Source organism: Cricetulus griseus, chromosome 3, assembly GCF_003668045.3.
Source record: "Cricetulus griseus strain 17A/GY chromosome 3, alternate assembly CriGri-PICRH-1.0, whole genome shotgun sequence".
Classification (NCBI taxonomy): Eukaryota; Metazoa; Chordata; class Mammalia; order Rodentia; family Cricetidae; genus Cricetulus; species Cricetulus griseus.
In genome coordinates this window covers 146,271,055-146,285,501 of record NC_048596.1, presented here as the reverse complement: position 1 = coordinate 146,285,501, position 14,447 = coordinate 146,271,055, and the positions used below count along the sequence as shown (strand labels likewise).

Here is a 14,447-nt window from a genome sequence, read left to right as displayed (position 1 = left end):
AGACAGTGGAGATGAAGGAATGGGCGGTGTTGATATGGGGTGAGGTAGCAAGCAAATACAACAGCAAGTGTGCAGACCCTGAGACTCAGCTTCTTTATCATTAAAAGAATAGCAAGAAGACAGGGTCATGTGATTCATTCCATAGCTTCCAGGGTCTGCAAGGCAGGGGCAAGGGAAAGAACAGGAGACAGACTTTCAGCCTATCATCACAACTTCAGTTATCCAAATATATGTGTGGGTATGTGAGTGCTATGTCCAAGAAGGCCAGAAGAGGGCGTCAGATGCCCTGCAGTTTGAGCTACAGGTGGCCAAGAGCTTCCCGATGTGGGTGCTGGGAACCAAACTCTGGTGCCTGAAAGAGCAGCAAGTGGTCTTAACCACCGAGCCATCTTTCCAACCTCCTTTTTTATGTTAACTTTTAAAAGTCTTCTATGCTTCTCTTTCTAACTGTTGGAAAAGAAATCGCCAGTTGTTTTTTAAGAAATAAAAATAATCTTTTCTGTTAAGGGAGAGATATTTTAAAATCACTGAATGGATTGTTCCTTCCCTGGCCTTTTATTGATACGTCTGCTCTCCTTCCAGTTCTAAAATAAGCTCTTGTCTGCACTATGTGGATCCAAAGGCAACACACTGCAGAGCAGACCGGGCCAGGCAGAGGCAGGCTGGGGTCACTTAGAAGTCATCAGACCTGGAGAACACACCACTCTAGTCCTGCCAGCATGGCCTCACCCATGGCCGGCTTCCTCACAGCCCAGGTGACTGGGCCCTCTCGAGACAGCAGTGGAATGTGGCGAGGGTTGGACCTAGCAAATGACCAATTTCTGAGTGACTTCCAGTTCTCTGGAATGGAAAACTAACAACTTCCTGTTACAGAGTGTACCCACGGTCCATGCCTGATGCATGGGTGTGGGAGAGTCATCTACTTTTAATCTACTTCTGTCTAAAAACACAAAAAAGCAGACATGTTTTTAGGCAGGTAAACGCTTTTAGGGACTAAGTAAAATTTCTATTGATTTGCACTCTGCTAGCTAGAAGGAAAAAGGGATTCAAATCAGTATTAAGCAGAGGCTTGAAAGGGGAAAGCCAGTGAGTCCATCCTCCAAGCCAGTGAGGTTGCTGGGGACATCTCTAGGTTAGTTCTTGCTGGGGCTGGATGCCTTGGAGAGGCCCTGTGTTACCTTAGAAGGCAGGTCTTAGCTGTGGTTTCCTGGAGGACCTTAAAAAGGCTTTGCCCCTCTCTCTGCTGTATCTTTCTTCCCACCCTCAACCAGACTCAGGCTCACTTCTCACAAAGGGCAGATTGGCTGGGGAGGCAGGTTCTTCAATTGCTGGCTGAGCTTGCAGCCAGCTCAGCTTGCAACACCTTCTACTCAGGAGGTGTATGACCTCGGGCACTCTTACAGTTTTCATGCCTCTCTTCACCTGTCAACAGGAGACCATCACGGAAGTATCCAGCTCAGAGACATTGCTTTTGTGTAATGGAATAAGAAAAACCACACCAAAGGCCTGGAAGAGCATCCCACACAAAGTGACCATTCTGGAAAGAGCAGTGATTTTATCTACCAGGTACTATATTAGACACAGAACAGCTCTCCCCCCATAGCCCATTGAAACCCCGTGTTTTCCCTGGGGAAAATTACCTGCAACTGACTACTTATTCAGTGTCCAGATGCCGCAGGCTCCATCAGCACAAGACACATTAGATGCATGGTAAATTTAGGGGAGGCAGGAGGGTAACCAGCTCTCTCAGGTGTCCAGCTTGGGGATGGGGGCAATCTAAGAGGCTGGCAATAAAAAGTATGGAACAGAGTCAATGTGTTCTAGTACTACCTTTACACTGGCTTGGCTGAGGGGCTTGCCCAGAGATCTCGGTGGTAGGGATCTCAGTTGATATCCTGCCTCTCTTGGTAGAAGGAGAAATGCTACAGCATAGGCTGTGCTCTGGTGCATCACACCATCAGGCCCTTCTGAGCAGAACATCTTATCTGTGAATCTGGTCCTGGAGGAGGGAGGCCTGGGGTCCAGTTTGCACTCTGTTCCTTGGAGCTGGGAGCTCAAGGCAAGTCACATCGTCCTGTGACACGGCTTTCTCCATCTGTACCATGAAACTGGGAACAGATGGCCTCTAAGATCTCCCCTGGTCCAGGTATCCCAAGTTTCTAGGCTTTCTAGGCACAGATCATGAATGACACACCCATCCAAAGTAAGCCTGCTTCTTTCCAGTCTTGTTTGTCACCTAAATGCTGTCTTTGCCTCTGGGGCTTGCCTTCCTAGGTCTCTAGTTACCTAACCAGCAAAGTCCATGCACAGAAGGCCTGAGTGCTCTGGGACACTGGCAGCCTACACATTTTGATGCAAACAAACCAGCCCTCCTCCTTGGTCTGAAGAGAATCAGAGCAAGTCTGCATGACATGAGGACTGTGTTCAGAGCAGCAGCCAGCAGCTGCTTTCTAATAAAACTTCTCACTTAAGCTCTGTCTGCCTGGCATGTTTGTCTCTCTGCCTTGGTCACCCTTGCCAGCCATGGAATCTGACAACATCCCCCATGCAAGGTTCCCCTCGAGCTTTATCTTAACAGCCAGTATCCATCCAAACTCTTCTCAGGTCTTTCTTCCTAGGGGGGCAGAGAAGTTGCCCATATCACCATCACTGCATGCTGGTCAGGCTTATTCACTAGAGCAGAAGAATGGCTGTGTGTCATGAGTAGCCTGTGTGAGGAGAGTGCCTCCACCTCCATACAGGCAGGTGTCAAGCCATGGCAGCGCTTTGACAAGGGCCTTACCAGGATGCAAGTAGTCAACTCTATGTACCCTACACTTGGTCACCTCCGTCATGTGACCTCAGCTCACATGCAAGGTCCATGTGCTTTTGTCATAGCTTTGTGAACACAGCTTGTGTTAGTCACTCTGCTAACTGTAACAAACACCCACAATGTCTTATCACAAGGCAGGGTTTATTTTGGGTCACAGTCTGATTCCATGACCCGATGGCCCTGTTGCTCTTAGACCTGTGCCAGTTCATGGTGGCAGCATGGAGTAGAGTGGAACTGCCTACTTCACAGCCAGAGAGCAAAGGAGAAAGTGGTCGGGGCCTCACTATCTCCTTTGAGGGCACACCTTCAGTGACCTGGTGAAACCCCATAGGCCCCACCTCTGAGAGTTTCCCACACTGTCCCAGCAGCTCAAAGAACTTTCTAGATCCAAATTGTGGTGGGTGCAGTTCATGATCAGTATCAGCTTTTTCCTATAGTCCCACTCTTTCTTTTGGCTCATGCCACCCTTCTCCCCTTCTGCAAAAGGACTGGCTAAGAACCTATGATGCTGGGATACTGGTCCAGCAAGGGTCAGGGGCTACCTCTGATTCACACAAACAGCCACAGAACACGAAGGGCCACAGAACTGGTCCTGGTGCTATGGAGAAGACACTGTCTAGATCACTTAAGAAGGCTTCTGGAGGTAGAGATGGTGAGACTGAATGCAAATAGTTAACCCTCGGAGGAGGCTCAGGCAGACAAAAGAGTGAGGGAAAAGGTGGTCTTACCCATTGCCTTGCCACAGCCTGGCCAGAGGGACCCAATCAGGTACATTTGACTTTTTTTTTCAGTCTTTATTTCCAGGGTCAGTGAGATGACTCCACAGGTAAGCTGAGAACCTGAGTTCCAGCCCCAGAGTCCACAAGGTAGAAGGAGAGTATCGACTCCTAACAGATGTCCTCTGACCTCCACCCATGTCCTGTGGCATGTGCATACCCTTCCCAACACAAACAAGAATAAGTAAACAAATAAGTGAAATAAATAAGTAATTTTTTTTAAAAAGTTCTTTCATATGGGTGGGTGCCTTAGAATTGTGTAAGATTTTTGTAGAAGACTGCTAAGTGAAATTGGATCTTGTGAGTCCCATAAAACATTAGGAAACTTTCTTACTTGTCAAGGAATGAAGCTGAGGCATTCACACAGCACCAGAAAGGAGAGGAAACATTTAAACCAGGTGAAGCATGCGTGGCCAGGTTCCTGTGAACACACCCATGCAGGCTCCTCCTCTGTCTCAGTTCTCACAGGTGCATGTCCACACTGACAATGAGTCGCATTTAGACAGGGCTTAGAAAATTACCAAACTACAGGAAAATCAAATGAACTGCAGTCTACTTTAGCATACTCCTCCTAGGAGATTCTCTCTCTCTCTCTCTCTCTCTCTCTCTCTCTCTCTCTCTTTCTCTTTATTCCTCTCTCCAAACTATTTGAGAATGTTGCTGGCATCAAGATACTTTGCTTCCAAGTATTTGACTCGTATCTCCCAGGGAAAAGGACATGTTCTTATGTAACTCCATGGCCATGACACTTAGAGGATGTCATGATATGCCATCCATGCCACATTCAAGCACCTCTGTTGCCTGCCTCCAGACTGTCCTGTGTGACATTTGCTCATCCAGGACCCAGCCAAGGAGCTATTAGTGGACTTGTTTGCCATTGCTCCTTGATCAACTTTCTCCTTTTAGTTTTATTTATCTATCTTATTTATTTGTTTTGGTCTTTTATGTATGACACTGGCTATTTCAGAGATACCAGAGCTACTGTCATAAAGAGTGATTTGCAGGAGGCTGGAAAGATGGCGGTTAAGAGAGCTGGCTGATCTTGAAGAGGACTCAGGTTTAGTTCCCAGCACCCACTGGCAGCTTATAACATCCGTAGCTCCAGTTCCAGGGGATCTTCCGCCCTCTTCTGGCTTCTGTGAGCACTGCATGCACATGGTACACAGAGATACAAGGAAGCAAAACATCCACACAATAAAATAAAAATGAATAAATCTTTATAATAATAATTGTTATTACTATTATCATTAGACTGATCTGTACTGAGCATGATGGCATACACCTACAGTTTCAGCAACCACAAAAAAGTGACAGGAGGATCTTGGGTTTGAGGTCCACTTAAGTTATTTAACAAGACTGAGTTTCAAAACAAACAAACAAACCAAAACTACTTCATAATGAGAGCTTACTTGATTGCTTTCTCATGCAGGAACAGTTTCAACTAAATTCCGTTTTCCCTTCTGTCTCACATGTGCCCTGACAGTTCTTATCACCTTATCAGGCCACCCTTAAGAGCCCTGTGACCTCAGAAGACATGGGTCTCTACACATACAGAAAAACTTAACTGATATTGTTAACCAACTACCATGTGTTTAATATTGAAGGCTATTTTCAGATTCTGGTGTAGGAAGGGAGGAGTAAAATGATGTACTCTCTTGGTCAGCACTCTATTGCTGTGAAGAGACACCATGGCTACCACAACTGTCACAAAGGAAAGCATTTATTTCAGAAGTTTAGTCCATTACCATCATGGTGGGAAGCATGACAGCAGGCTGGCAGACATGGTGCTACAGAAGTAGCTGAGAGTTCTACATTTGGATTGGCAGGCAGCAGGAAGAGAGAGAGACTGAGCCTCCTTTGAGCTTCTGAAACCTCAAAACCTGCCCCCCACTCCCCCACCCCGACACAAGACCACACCCACTCCAACACGAATGCCACTCCTATGAATCTATGGCCACCTATACCAAACCAAAGGAAACTGAAGAGCAACCTGCTGTGGTTCCACCTTAGCTGTTTGAGATCCCCCACACCCAAGGACTTCCACACTTGCTGTTTAAGGAACTTGACTTTAGAGGTTAAAACAGGGATTTAAATTTGGGGTATACTGTTTACCATCTGAACAGCTTGGCACAGGGGCTGAGCCTTCCTGAACTGAGATGCTAAAATTAATACCTTCTCCCTCAGACTTGAATCTGTTGATCTGACAGTGAGTCTTCAAAAGGGGTACTGTAGGTAACTTCTTCTCCATGAGCTAAGCAAGGTAACCAAAGCCAGAAACTCAGAAAGGCAGGGTGGCTCCCAGAAGGTTATCAGTAGGGGCCAACAGAACTAAGTAAATAGAACCAAAGCTCCTGGCTCCCAGAGTGGTCGTTCTTTTGTGGAAGCAGCACTCCTCTCAGGGGATTCCATGGAGTTAAATACATGACACATGTCTAGGCTGCATATCAGGGTAGTCTAGAGGCTGTGCTCATCAGGGTCAATGCCTTCAGTAATCTTATTCAGGGGGGTAGGCGGCATCTGGGGGGGGGTATATGTACTGCTTGTGCATGTGTGAACACCTGTGTGGAGCACTGTCTTCCCCAATTGCTCTCCATCTTACTTTTGGAGATATGGTCTCTTACTGAGTTTGGAGCTTGCTAATTTGCCCATAAACTGACTGACCAGCAAGCTCTATGGATCTTCCTATGCTCACTCCGAACCCCTATTCCAAGAGGCCCTGTGCCTGACTTTTTTTTATAATGGGCTCTGGGAATTAAACCCAGTCCTCATGATTTCAAGGCCAGCATTTTACACACTGAGCCATCACCTCAGCCTTATTATAATATTATCCATATTTTGTCGAATTGCTATGGGAGCCAATTTCCCAAACCCACATGGAATCCTGCAGAGGAGGGGCCATTTCTTACTTTCTCTTTTCTACCAGTAATATAGGAACAGAAGGGGGTAGAATAACACCAAATTTGCCAATACCTTATATGGTGTATGCCTGATAGTACTGAGAGCTCACATGGAAGGAAGGACAAACCATTGTGAAGCTGTGGGGTCTTTGTCTGCAAAACACAAGAGAAGGTTTGTTTGCCTTGGGAAAGGGGCACCAAGTCATGAGTCACTCTAAGGTTTTATATGGGTGACTCAGGGCTCTTGTAAAAACTGCAAGTCACTTGCTATTGTCTAAGCATAAATGGGAGCACAAAAGCCTGACCACGTTTTTTTATTTTTTCCTAAATCACATGGCCCATTATGCCCAATAAGTTCTATGAACACACTGTCCATCCCCTCAAACAATGTGACCACAAGACAGAGTGGCCATTGAAAATCGGTCTTGTGGCTATTGATAAAACTCCATTGGGCAGATGGCCATCAGGCTTTGGGGCACCTTACTGACCAAACTGGTCATGAGGCTTAATTCCCACTACAGCTGTGGCATCTATGAGGAAAAGGGCCCTCCTTCTACCCTCAGAACCACAAGAAGCTATCAGGAAGCCTAGGCAATGGGCCTGTGACCTGCTGAGTTCTAATAGGAGCTGGGCTATCAGACTGGGCAGCTGCATCCCACCACCTCAACAGTGGCAGCTAACAGGCGCACACAGAGAAGGCCTGGCGCACACAGAGGAGGCCTGTCAGTTTACTTTGGAGCAGAACCCTCAGTTGGGTTAGCATTTTAGGGATGGTGTGCCTGTGACTAAAATGTGAAAGTTCTTCACACAACATTGTTCTGAGTTCCTGAGTGTTCCTGAGTCAGTAAACCAAAGCACCACCAAGCAGTGGTCCTCGGTGGGGCAAGCCACTTGTCTGTCCCTGTGGTCAGCTATGCACTTGGGAAGCAGGTCAACGAGCTTAGGGAGAGGCAGACAGGAGGCAGACATCTCATTGAATCCTCACAGTCTACCATGAGCACCTCCATTTCAGTTTCACAGATTAAAAATATAAAGCATGTGTTTTATCAATACCAGGTAATTTGTCCAAAGCCTGGATTTCAATCCAGCTCTGCCTGCCAGCAAAGCCAGTGTCACTGTACAGTCCTGCTTCTAACTGATAGTAGTCTTGACCTTAGTGTCCTCATGTGAACCATGCCAGCCACTTCACATTTTCCCAGTTTCTTGTGTCTCAGATTAAGTGTTAAAGGTATAAGGAGTAGCACAGATGACCAGGCAGCCAGCAAATGTTCTGGATTCACAGAGGTCTGAGTAAGACGCCCCTCATGAGGCTGCAGCCTTCCTATCGTGTAACTAAATAAAAATGAGCAGGGAGACGGTGCTTCAAATCTTGGTCAAGGAGAAAGTGTGAAAAGTGAAATGTAAACCCAGCTATTATCAAAGCTAAAGTTTGGGCTATAGCTCCCCCAGCCTCCCCTTTGATGTATGTATGTGATTACATGTGCTCAGTACTTGAAGCTTTTCCATGTGTAGAGAGCTGTGTATGTGTGTATCGATGTAGGCGTATTTATACGAAGATGTTTACACATGGAATGAGAGCCCAAATAAGCCCCTGATTCTACCTTTAAAGTGTCTCTAGAGAATTAACCCAGGGAATAGGCAATAATATGGGAACCATAAACATTCTGGCATGTTGGCAGATAACCACAATGTGAGTTCCCCTCCAAGAACTGAGAAAGAGAAGAAAGGGAATAACACAATGGCAGAAAAACACACTAATCAAATCCATAATCAACTCTGATGACGGAGCAAAGATTCTAATCAAAACACAGTATAGGGCAAAGCTGCAACAGGTTGTAAGCTCGGAGCTGGCTCTTTCCAGGGGCCTCACCCACACTTTCTTCTTAAACATCTAAAATGCTCACACAGGATTTCAATCACTTCTAATTATTTTTTTAAAGAAATAAGTTGCAGGCTGAACACTAGCTCCTAAAAACAGGAAATATCAAAGTATTATGTGAATCATCTCTTCCTCTTGCAACTGCTTCTAAAAAACTAGGCTAACCTCATCCTCAGATAGCCCAAGAATGTTCCTTTATCTGACTGTTGACCACAGGCTTGCACACTAACACAGAGCATGTATCTAAAATGATTACTTACACATGGTCATAGTTCATAACACATGAGAGACTGGAACAGATATTAAAAATGGTCCCTCTCGGGGAGGCCCAGGTAGCACAGTAGCAGAAAGGGGGTCAAGGACCTGAATGAGGCAGAGTAGGTACTGCCGGAGGCTGAGAGGGAACTGCAGACCTGTAGGGGACTCCAGGAGAAGAGTCGGAGGTTGACAACAGTGGCTGGCCTCTAATAGCTATTGACTTGCAAGGAGCTCATGCATGGGGTGGGGAAGATGAGTGAAAACTCATGAAGTAAATGGAATTACTAGGTAAGAAAATAGGAATGAAGCCGGGTGTGGTGGCAAAAACCTTTAATCCCAGCACTTGAGAGGCAGGGGTAGGTGGATCTCTTCGAGTTCAAGGCTAGCCTGATCTACATAGTGAGTGAAAGACCCAGTAATCAAAAAAGAAAACAGCAAAGTTTTGTCCTATAATGACCATGTCAAACACTCTGAAACCCAAGCTAACAGCACTCATTGTTGTTCTTCCTAAGAGCCAGGTTCTGTAGCAGACACCATCTCCCCATTTTCTTGCCACTGGCCTATATGCAGTTACTGTCCACTAGAAGCCAGCACGAGCATCCAGTACTGTGACAGCTGAGCCTCTGCTCTTCCTCATACCCTGACGTGAAATGGAAAGCACCCAATCTAGAACACGCACAGAAGAGCATCCACTTGGGGTCTGCACCACTGCAGGGCAGCTTAACCTTTGTTCTCATTGGCCTCCCTCTCTCCTCCCCACTAGGCACTCCTGCCCACACCTGAGGCCCAGCTCATCTCCTGCCTGCCTCCCCTGTGAGCCCCCATGGTCCTTTCCAGCCCTTGAGGTACTAGTCTTACTTCCAGCATCTTGACTCCTCAGCCTCAATACATTTCTAGCTCTCCCAGTGTTGCCCTCTGCTGGATGCAGAAGTCATGCCTTCTACCTGGGATATATCATTCCCAAGACCAGGCCTTATTTGTCCTCAGCTCTGCCACAGCACCAGTGGTGATGGACAGTGGGCATGTCACTGGACAAGCACCTGAGCTGGGATTCCCGTTCTGCCACACTGGACAATATGGGTCAGTGGTGCCATCTATGGTCTGATAACTCAAGGTCTATAATTGGCCAGCAGCTGCTGTGGCTCTCCCTGTCCAGCAACACAGTTAAGGGGCTTGAGTTCTAATGCTACTAACTCTGCTGCTCCCGAGACCATTTAACCTTGATTTATCATATGTATAAAATGGGATGATTATCCTTATCGAATAAGAGGGTTTTTTTTTTTTTTTTTTTTTTTTTCGAGACAGGGTTTCTCCGTGTAGCTTTGGAGCCTATCCTGGCACTCACTCTGGAGACCAGGCTGGCCTCGAACTCACAGACATCCGCCTGCCTCTGCCTCCCGAGTGCTGGGATTAAAGGCATGAGCCACCAATGCCCAGTGCATAAGGAGTTTTGTATTCAAAACAATTCAGAACAATTCCTGGCACCTAGGAAGTACAAGGCAAGGGTGCCTTCTTTACTTTCTTGATATCTTAGGACATGGCCAAAGCACCACACCTACTCTAAGTGTTCCTGTGAAGACCAGTGAGATCCTATGGAAAGAGCCTAACACACATCAGGCATTCCACAGGTCAATCCCTCCCCCTCCCCCCATCCTCCCACAGAGCCTGGAACTGTGCCAGGCAGAGCCAGAGGCCTGTAAACACTTGTGAACAGTTTGGAATACAAAATTTTTCTTAATACTCACAATTCCTGTGGCTGCTTGTACCCATTTTTACAAATGAAAGCACTGAGGCCCAGGGGAGTAGTTAAAGGACTGGGCCACTTGGCCAGCATGTCATGTTAGATAGAAGGCAGCACTGATAGCCAATGCTTTAAAACCTGTGCTGTTAGTCACTAAACAACCAAGCCAGTCTTCTGCCAAAAATCCCCCAACCAACGGCTCCAAGATATCATTTGTCACTGAGTTTATCATTTCCTGAGTGTCTTCTAATGATAAACATTAAGTTTGGGACCAGGAAATTACCAGGTGCCAAGTCAGTCAAGGTCCTCAAGCCATAATCGAGGGACTTTTCTGGAAGGTGAATGAGCAATGTCTGTCACCATGGGGATACCCTGTTCAAAGATGGTGAAATCCTTTTGCCAAAGCCCCTTTGATGTCAGGGTGGGGCTATGAGTGCCTGTTACATAGAAGAGCCCCTAGGAGACCCAGGGGCTGGCAAGGGGGGAAGCAGGACTGTTTGTTGGAAGGTGGCCAGTTTCCTGGGCCATCTATCCAAATCACCCTCATGATGCAGAGGACCCATGGAGAGTAAGAGGGATGAAATGTGGGGTGGTGCGGGCAGGGCCTCCAGGGAATAGCGCCAAATTAGCCCCTCATGGAGAAATCTAGGAGTAATTTTTTTAAATGGTGAATCACCTTCCCAGAGCCTGCCCACCGCAATCCTCTGCCAATGTTTGTTAAATGAAGGGTCAAATGGGCAATAGCAGGCAGCAGTCTGGCTTTGAATGAGCCAACATCTGCCTTTCCGTTCATTCCTAGGGTCCTCCTCATCAGGCTCCAGGGCATGTGTCACATTCTCAGTCACTGTTCCAAAATCCCACCCACTCCACCCCCACAGATGAAGGAGGCACCCCAGTGCTCACCCTCACTTTAGAGCCCTCTGGACAAGTCCTGTAGCCATAAGAAAAAGAGCAGAGCACACAGCCTAGCAGAGCCAGGGCCCAGGAGCACTGAAGGAAATCTTGCCTCCCTCCCACACACCATCAGTCAAAGCTGTCAGCTTCCAAAAATGTTTAGCAAGTGCGGCATCAAGAGGGACATGATGATGGGCCGGGTGTGGGAGCCTGTGTGGGGAGGGCCTTTTCTGGCCCTGAGTTCCAACAGTCTGTCTCCAACCAGCTTCTAGCTCCAGTCCTCCATCAGAAAGCAAGGAATGTGTTGAGTGTTAACCGCCGATCAGAGAAAGCTACAGAAGGTAGTCTCTGTGAGCAGAGTAGTAGGTGCTCTAAAGGTCAGCTTGTCTGTGGCTACTTCTCCCATACCAACCCCAAATTGCCTCCCTCTCTGGCTTCCCGAAGCCTCTCCTCTCCTGACTGGGACAGTCACATCCGTCAGGTCGGCCTGTCCCTAAAAAGTCCCTGCTGACTGGCAGCCAAGAAAATACAGCATGCCCCTGCTCCCTCCTGCCAGAAGAGGAGGAAGGCAGAAGTCCAAGAGAAACTGATTGGCCCTTAAGGATTTCCTTAAAAGAGATTGCATGGCCAAGGCCTGTCACCCAGCCCAGTGGAGGGTGGGTGGGGGTGGTGCCTGCTCTGCCCGGAAAGGTAGAAGTCACCGTTTCTCTTCCAGGCATTCTCTCACCCACACCAACATCTCCCTAATCACCAGAGCCACCAACACTGACAGCATAAGGAGGGGCTCAGCTTGGGCAGCCATTCTGAGACAACCAAGCCACCCCTACGGCAACAGCAAGATGCTCCAGCAAGCTAGCAGTCAGCAGCACCTGGTCAGAATCCCTTCTCCCTAAAGATGGGACAGGGACAGGAGCAAGCCATCTTCAAGCTAGGAGGAGGGCAGGTTCAGAGCAACCACCCAGCATCCCTTGTCCTGGATCTCATAGCTGGGCCAGGTAGTATCCAATCCAAAGAGGCACCAGACCATTCCTTCAACGGGTTACAACCCAAGGCACTGACATAGACACACATCCCAGCACAGACACGGCTTCCTTGGGGTCAAGTACTCAGCATTCAGGTCCTAACATTTCCAATGTCAGCGTGCGCTTTTTGATACCACCTCTACACCTGCTCCAACCCCAAAGAAACAGCAGGCTACCAGCACCCCTCAGCTTTGTGGAGCTCCTTGGGCGAACCTCTGGCACTCTGGCCACACCCACCTTCCAATCTGCCAGCTAAAAGGGTATGCTTCCTCTCTCCAAGTACATTATAGTAGCCTCTCCAGGCATCCGTGTCTCTCCCCCAGGAAAAATCACCCATCACCACCACAACCCCAACAGTGCCCCCACCACCACCCCAGCACACAGCACTGCTCACCTGGGTATCGAACCCGTTCTCCAGAGAGCTGCTTTTCCGCAACGGGAGCCCCTCCCCCGTTGGCTCCTGCAGCCCCTGCGATTTCAGGGGGATCTGGCTAGTGTAGGCCGTCTTGCTCACCTCCACCTTGCTTCCCAACTTAAGGTAGCAGGGCTGGGGACCAGTCCGGGCCGGGGGCACGTGCAGGATGGGCGCGGCGCTGTGCACCGGTTTGGGCAGTCCCGACTTCATTTTGGAGGCTACCAGGATGGCCGGCATCTTCTCCCGGGGCTTCGGCTTTCCCAGCACGTCCCTGGCAGCGGCTGCGGAGGCGACCGCTAAAGGCAGCGCGGGCAGCCGAGCAGGCGCCGGGCTTCGGCCCGCGAGGCGCCCACCAACAGTGGAGGAAAAAAATAAAAAAACAAAATCCCCGGGCTGGGGAGCTGGGGAAATCCTGCGAGCGCGCCTGCGGGGTGGCGGGCTGGTCACTGCCCTCAGCAGGTCCCACCTGTGCGGATGTCGCAGCGGGCGGCCTGTTCAGAAGCTCAGGGACTACCGCCTCTGGCAATTCTTCTCCTGGGAAACCGAGGCGTGGACGCCCATATTAACTTGTCATCGCGTCTCCGAAGTGTGGAGGCTCCTTAGGAAAAGACATAGGCTAGGGACGCACACGTCGCGCTCCGGAGGCTGCGGGTGTGAACAGCGGAGTAAATGAACGGAGGATGGGGAAACGGAGGGCGCACGGAGCACAGGAGGTCTCAACCGCAAGGTGGCTGTCACCCTGCCAGCACGCCGCAGTGTCATCCGCGCCGAAGCGGACGCGGGCGATCTCCCTAGAAAGGTCTTGTCTGGGCGTGACAGCCGATCACCGCTGCTCATAAGCCCCTGGAACACGCAGCACCTGAGCGGATCTGCCCATGTTCCGTGTGCTCGAGAGGAGCACGGCGGTGGCGGCAGAGCGCGGGCACCGGGTCGCGCAGCTGGCCGGGCTGGTAGCGCTGCGCTGAGCTGAGCTCCGGGGAAGGCAGCGCGGGCTGCAGGGCTGGACGCAGGGGAGGATCGGCTGCGGCGCGCGCTGACAGCCCGGGCCGTTCCCGCGCGCCCATTGGTTCGAGGCGGACCAATCCTCGGTCGCGACTCGCACTGCAAGGGGGCGTGGCCTCAACTCACGGGGCCGCCGCCGAAACTCTGGGGCCGCGCTTGGCCGCAAGTACAAAGCGAGCTGGTGGCCGCTCTGCGGCACGGCCCCGGCGCGCGCCTCCCTGCGGGTCGCCACCCCCGCGTCCCCGGAGCCGCCCGCAAACGCCGTTGGAACACTGATTCCCGCCTTTCTCCGTCCCCCCCACCCCCGCCCGGCATTTGTCAGGGGAAATCGGTTTCCCTTTTTCAAAATGGCTTGGGTCATCTCAACGGTTTGTGGGTTCCGGAGGCACGCCCCAGCCTCCCTGCACCTCCATCGGGATTGACTGAGCAGGTCTCCTTGTCTACTGCCTGAAGGACACTCCAGTCATTTCTCCTTTCCGGGCGGCCCCAGGGGCCTCCCAACAGCTTCCTCTGGGACATTCAAAGGTTGCACATTGCACTTAAGTATTTGAAGTATTTATAGGCTGATACAATGGCCGGGGAAGCTTCGCGCCCAAGACAGCTCCTCCCGTCACCTACCACAGACTGTAATTACAGTGCCTTGGTGACCTGGGCAGACTGAGGCCAAACCTGCCCCGGTTGCATCGTTTCATACAGGCCTGCCTGCCTGGCTGCTCCTGGGACGTGCCAAGACCACAGGTTCCTCCACTTG

The 14,447-nt window shown here is 49.8% G+C and overlaps 1 protein-coding gene across 11 annotated transcripts in view; it reads right to left on the bottom strand.

The window, feature by feature from the left end:
* The window catches only part of Nav2 (neuron navigator 2), a 356,301-nt gene extending 342,630 nt beyond the window's left edge, over positions 1–13,671 (bottom strand). For 9 of the 11 annotated variants that reach the window (XM_027410497.2, XM_027410500.2, XM_035442487.1 and 6 more), the window contains exon 1: positions 12,674–13,671. In XM_027410497.2, coding sequence (XP_027266298.1) covers positions 12,674–12,931 — 258 coding nt within the window. In that variant the 5' untranslated portion in view covers positions 12,932–13,671. Of the gene's footprint in view, positions 1–10,367; positions 11,199–12,673 lie in introns of those variants that run through there. The other 2 variants (XM_035442492.1, XM_035442491.1) reach the window with 2 other exon arrangements.
* Positions 13,672–14,447: the final 776 nt, after the last annotated feature.